Consider the following 6164-nt stretch of genomic DNA (forward strand, 5'->3'; position numbering starts at 1 on the left):
GTCGACTCTAGCTGCTCTTCTCCTTGCCTCTTCCAACTCGTAGTGACCGGAGTCCATCTCCTCGTCTCGGGGTTTCACGGGAATCAAGGATTTTGAATTCTTCTGCTTCAGCTCCACTGGCTGTAGGTCTTCGGTGTCCTGGGAGTCACTCACCTCGGAGGCACTGCTGGAGGTCTCTGTGCACTCCTGGAAGTCGGATTCATAGTCCTCGAAGTCGTCCGAGTACTCGTCATCGGGGGATGGCAGATTTTTCAGAATTTTTACTTCACTGGGGCTCAGGGTGCGCGATTTTCTCCGCTCCCTTGATGACAGCCTCTTGTGTTTCTCAGGCTCTCTACGTTTCACCTCTGATTTCGGGTAACTGGGGAGATTCTGCAAGATTTTTATAGAAAACGTCAATTCTCCGGGATTTATTTATTTAAAAAATAGAAAGGCCTACCACAAGGTCAGCTTTTTTCAAGGGTTTTTTACTGCTCATGGGTTTTTGCTCCTGGGGTCGAGATGTCGATGTGATTCTCCCAGAACTGCGATCAGCGGGTGATCCCTTGATCTGGGGCTTCCTGACAGCATTTTTCCGAGGCTCAGGATCCTGTTTATCCTTCGATGTCTTCCTCACTGGCTTTTTCTTCAATCCACTCGAATTATTACTCATTTTTAACTGTCGAGTCGACCCTGTCACTTACGTATGACATTCCTCGTTTGGAATATCGATTAAAAGTTTGTTTGGACAATCATCGTTTTAACATTTTTATGTGACGTTTTATTACTCTGTCTCTGTTTTGCTTGGGGTTAGGGTGCGTGTCGTTGGTTGCCTTGACGCTCTGGAGAGCACCAAAACAATGCACCTGTCCAGGGGCTTCTCATTTTTTAGAAGGCATCAGGCGAAAGGAAATATACAGATTTAATGAAAATTTTATGTAGATACTTCAATGACTCTGGAAAATGTGTGCAAAATTTTACGACAATTACGATTTTAATTACTTTTTAATTGGTAATTAATTGCTCATTAATTCATCTACATGTGCTTCCCATGGGAATTCACAAAAATTTATGAGGAATGACTAAAGTAGAGTTCTGGGGGTTTGAGTGACCTCTCTGACCCACTCCATTCCATTTTATCGACGAATGGACAGATAGAACATTTTCTGTTTTCTGGAAATAATTTTTGATTGTTTAGCGAATGGCGACTCGATTACAGGGTGGCAGGTATTTTATTGATATGTTCCTATTTGTAATTTTTTATCGTCAGGAATTAAAAATCCTTCGCTGATTAATATAAAAAACATTAATGTCTAAGATATTTAATTAATTATATTTTCCACAGAGCAGATTAAGTCTCAATCGCCTGAAACTAGATTTGACTGCAGAATGGATATTTTTAACAGCATCGACTGGTAATTATATTTGTTAATTAAGTTATTATTACTGATGAATCCTGATGTTAATGCAGGCGTCAAACTTTCAGGAATCCCTCGATAAATGATATAATAGATAACGAGTTCGTTGATGGGGAAAGGTTAGAACGGGAGAGTGCTATGTACAGAATCCTGAGGGGCACCTTCACAGACCCTTTTATAGATGCCTATGAAGATTTTAAGGGTTCCATCACTCAAGTCGATATCGATGCAAATGAGAAGCAAAAACAGGCGATTATCGAGGAGAAAAATAAAATTAAAGAGACAACCGTCGAGGAAGGGGTATTTTTTATTTGAATCATTTTGAATTATTCATAATTTCCTGGAATTTTATGGCAATGCGGTATTAAATTTTTAATTTACCACAGGAAGCCGGTAAACATGCCAAGTACTATCCTGGCATCCGCAAGACCAAGGCCAAATTTCCGAGGTTCTCGTCTTTGTCTGCAGATCAGCATTCGGCTTGTTTGAGAGTTCTTCTGCAATTCTCGGCTCCTGGAAAGCCAGATATTTCGAAAATCAATCGAGAAGACTTGGAGATGTACACGGTGATTTATTTATCAATATAATTACCAAGTAATTAGGTTCGAAGGAGGAACGATTCCACTGGAACGAGTCAGGGTTCCTTCAGAACAATTGGTTGTTCGGCCTGGAATTACCCGTTCAAGGTTTCCATGAGTTCTAACGAACAAATTAATTTCGATGAAATCATTGGTTGAGGAATTCATAAATTAAAACGGAACAATTGGAACAAATCAAAGAAATTATTTCGTTAGAACAATTTCGAATTATAACTAATTGCGCTAATTGATTATTTAGATATTGATTTTTACTTCAGAGGCTTCAGAGTGTCATCTCCGAGGAGCAAACGGAATTCTTAAAGGTAGCAAAATCAAACTGGGATGGTTCAGAGGTAAAACTCATCAGAGAGGACTTGATTAATCGTAAATGGAAATTCAAAATGAAGTACATAGAGCAGATACCGAGGCACTACGTGGAGGCTGGAACAATTCCTTTCATCTGTGATAAAGAAATCAGCGTGTGTTTCAATGCAGTTGCCCTTGAAATGGTAATTCCGAAATATTCTCCACTAATTAAAATCACAAATAAAAACTGGAATTAATTTCCAGGGAAAACTTCCACGTCTGATAATCCCAGAACTCGTGCGCCCTACATACCTTCCAGTGGATTCCCAGAAGCTGGAGAAGACGTACTTCTCGTTCCCAGAGCCCCAGCATCAGAAAAATCTCATTACCGAGGACTTGAACTGCGATAAAATAATCGAGGCCCATGATATCGACCTGGTGATCTCCTCTTCAGGGCTAAATTGCCTGTGCAGCAACCTGGATTCATCCTACAAGAGCTCCTGGGCCCTTCCAGTGACAGTGAGAGAAGTGAATAATAGAAAAGTCATCCTCGTGGACAAGCCCCTGCCTCCACAAGCCAGGAACATCATCCAGAAGAACTCCTGGATCTCCAAATACATCATAAGGAGTTTTCTCCTGAATCCAAGGCATAATTCGTCAGTAAAACTTGATCAGAGGGATGAATTCGATCTGGACGCACCGCAGGAGGAAAATCAGCCCGAGGGTCTGAATTTTTCTTACAACATCTTCTCCATTGGCTCCTGCGGTCTTCAGCAAAATGAACTCATGAAGAACAAAGTCGAGAGGGACTACAGACTCCTGGTGAGAACAAAAACCGATGGAATCGAGAAATTATCGAATAACCAGGTCCAGTACATCATCACTGCTCCCAAGATGGAGCATCAGCTGGGGCTCGGGGCTGAGGCTGTTACTCTCGAAGAGGCTTCCAGGCAGTGGGCTGCCCTCACTTTCAGGCCTGATACTACACTTCTCAGGGTCCGGGCCAGTTCCTGGAACCAAGAAGTTATCCAGTACGAACGAAGAACTGCTATTTCAGTTAATAATGAGATAAAGAGGCTATATAACGTCAAGGGCGAGGACTCGCTCCAGCTGCTCTATAATGTCGCTGAGAACATGAGTAAGATGACCCCTGGCAAGTACCTGATCAGGCACACGCCTAGGAATGGCGCGTTTGCGAGTATTTATAAAGAAGCTGAAGCCTCGGGGTATAAAAATCATTTAATCTTTTTTATTTCGACTTATTTATTTTTGTACTGAGATGTCCTGATTAAATCTGGTAATTAAGGAGTGATTGAATTTTTTATGCTGATTTTAATTTTTTTTTAGAAAAAATACTATCGATCTCCAGGCGATCTACTGCGACGATCAGTTCCAGACGATTCCCAATCTCCCCTGGCCGATGATCGACAAGGTTGTGCCTCTTCCCATGCACGAGTGCTTCAATCGAATGCCCGCGTTATTCCATCCAGATAAAAAATTGTTCCTGAAGTCCCGCAGAAATCCCCCGAAAAACCAGAAAACACCCAAAAAGCGCATGAGGAAAAAAGGAAAGAAGACGGAGGCAGCTGATACTTCTGCTGAGACAACCACCTGATTTATAATTGTTGAATTAATAAATTTTTAATTATAAAAATTTTCTCCCCCGTGATTTCACGTGTCGGGAGATTTTTACAGATGAGATATTATTTTGCACCACCACAATTTCCATTGTCACCTTTTCCAAAAAAATTCTGCCATCCACTCCTTAATGTCACTTAATCAATCTCCCAACCCTCTAATATCGACAGTGAAGTTGAACATCTTGAGAATGCTCTGATAAAGCGCGGACAATATCCAACAAATTGGAAAGGTCAAGCAAAAACTAGAAATCAAGCGATCGCCTCCCCAAGGGGAGATCGATCCTGAGAATCAATAAAAATCGAAAATGTTTCTCCTCTATTTGAGAGGCACAACGGACCGCATAAGCAAAGTAAATCTTAATTGAAAATGAAAATCGGACAGTTAATGACTGTTCACCGTTTGTCTAGACACTCAAGGCATTTTCTTTATATGGATAAAGACAGACAACACGTTGTGATAGGATTAATGAGGATGCGGAGTACACAGAGAAAAGAAATTCTCTTGCCAAAAATATTCGCTACCCAGAAAATATATTTGGCAAACGATTTTTTTTTGCTCAGTGCAAGGTACTTTCAACAATCACAAACATTGGAAATTTTTGTAGATATATTTATTGAGTACTTATATGATAAGAGTATCGAATATGTATATATACTTATATTACCTATCAGTACATGGTACTTTAATGATGAATGTTTCCTTTGTCATTTCAGTTTTTATTTAAATAAACAAATTGGGATAGTGTACGGTGTTCGTCATTTGTGGATTTTTTTTTTGTATTTACATAATAATAATTGTGTATTTACAATATTTAGTTTAATATCGAGAAAGAAATTATTTTCATTCTCGATTTATTATCGATTATCGAATAATAAATCGGCCAAATAAATTCTTCTCTTTTGCCTTCGATTAAAAGCGAATTCGACGTTTCCGGTTTAACATGTCAGGGTGACTACTAGCTTTACGAGTTCTATGATCTTTTTATAGCATGTGGTATATATCCATGTGTCTGTATATGTGACCGATAATTTTTCCATTGAGAAACTAATTACTCAGACAAATCCAATTGTCATTAAAAATATTCCCTCAACTCTAATCTCAAATTTATATTCAGAACAACATAATCATCTCTTCCGTTTTTAAAGTCATGACAATTACATGCGCTCTACATTACGGAATTTAATACCTCAAGTTAAATAATTACAATTCATTTGTTTATGTCGCTGTTGCGCAAATGATTTCAATGAAAATTTGTAAGAATAAGAAATCGCTATCACGGCTCTCGTTTTGAGTACAATTATATATATTCTTTTATGTTAATTAATTTGTCACTTTCATTCATCCTCAATATATATTTTTTTTTTTCACTTTCCTTGACACTATTGCATTATTTTATCACGTGTTAAGTACACACAAAAGACGTAAACGATTCCAGAACTCAAGCTTTCGTTCTGCCTTCAAGTTTTATACTCATACGGTTTAAATCATCTTGTGATTTTTTTGAGAACATGTTTTTTCGGGTGGGATCATCGGAGCTGTTTCCACGCGCTGTTTAACAAAAGTTCACTTGTGTATTTTGTTAATGTTTTTATCGAGACTTGAGCAAAACTTGGCATGAACTTTAGCATCCAGTGGGACTTCCTGAAGACATGGATTCGGTCAGGATTAAACTTCCCGTAGAAAAAGCCCGAATTTTGGAAAGGAAAAATTGAAAATACGCGACGAATCATTTTTTTATACTTTTAAAAATAAATTGTCTGCGTGGACAGGAACTGAGAGATTTTATAAAAAATTAAAAACAGTTAGGCAGAGTGGTTAAAAATTCTCGGAGTAGACAACAAATTGTAAAAATTCAAAAGTTCATGGAATTATATAAAAATAACTGTAAATTACCGTTTCGCTTTTATTTCTTGATAGTTTATAGAAATTCGGAAATGGCGGTTAATATATGAATAAATTTCGCAGGCAGTGATTTAAATGCGACTTAGATTATTAATGTAGATTATTCAAATAATGAATCTCAATATTTTACTGAAAATTTAATAAAATTTCACAATGAATATTCAAATTTAAATTGATAATTCAACGAATGAACGAATTATAGTCTTCAAAAATTCTGGGATTTTACTGAATGTTCATTAATGATTTAATAAAAAATACATTTGCCATTAAAAATTTCTCCTTGAATTTCCCCTGACTAATTCCGTCAATTTTTATCGTACAACTTCACTAAAAAAAATTT

The 6164-nt window shown here is 37.8% G+C and overlaps 2 protein-coding genes across 2 annotated transcripts in view; one reads left to right on the forward strand and one right to left on the reverse strand.

Moving 5' to 3' along the window:
• The window catches only part of LOC105264036 (WD repeat-containing protein 60), a 3411-nt gene extending 2474 nt beyond the window's left edge, over positions 1-937 (reverse strand). Inside the window, exons 1-2 of the mRNA XM_011300610.1 lie at positions 440-937; positions 7-372 (exon numbers count right to left, since the gene is read on the reverse strand). Of these exons, the coding sequence (XP_011298912.1) occupies positions 7-372; positions 440-652 (579 nt within the window). The 5' untranslated portion in view covers positions 653-937. The remainder of the gene's footprint in view (positions 1-6; positions 373-439) is intronic.
• Positions 938-1120: 183 nt separating this feature from the next.
• LOC105263951 (uncharacterized) lies at positions 1121-6163 on the forward strand. Its single transcript, XM_011300485.1, has 7 exons — positions 1121-1206; positions 1325-1394; positions 1466-1697; positions 1784-1963; positions 2254-2484; positions 2546-3507; positions 3629-6163. The coding sequence occupies exons 2-7, from the start codon at positions 1369-1371 to the stop codon at positions 3894-3896; spliced, it is 1899 nt and encodes a 632-aa protein (XP_011298787.1). The 5' UTR covers positions 1121-1206; positions 1325-1368; the 3' UTR covers positions 3897-6163.
• The last annotated feature ends 1 nt before the right edge of the window (position 6164 follows it).

The sequence above is a fragment of the Fopius arisanus genome, unplaced genomic scaffold (genome assembly GCF_000806365.1).
Source record: "Fopius arisanus strain USDA-PBARC FA_bdor unplaced genomic scaffold, ASM80636v1 scaffold00018, whole genome shotgun sequence".
NCBI lineage: Eukaryota > Metazoa > Arthropoda > Insecta > Hymenoptera > Braconidae > Fopius > Fopius arisanus.

Coding starts and splice junctions, on each gene's coding strand:
- LOC105263951 (XM_011300485.1), top strand. CDS start 1,369: ATGGATATTTTTAACAGCATCGACTG. Junction 1,964..2,253: donor AAGACTTGGAGATGTACACG/GTGATTTATTTA, acceptor TTTTTACTTCAG/AGGCTTCAGAGTGTCATCTC. Junction 2,485..2,545: donor ATGCAGTTGCCCTTGAAATG/GTAATTCCGAAA, acceptor ATTAATTTCCAG/GGAAAACTTCCACGTCTGAT.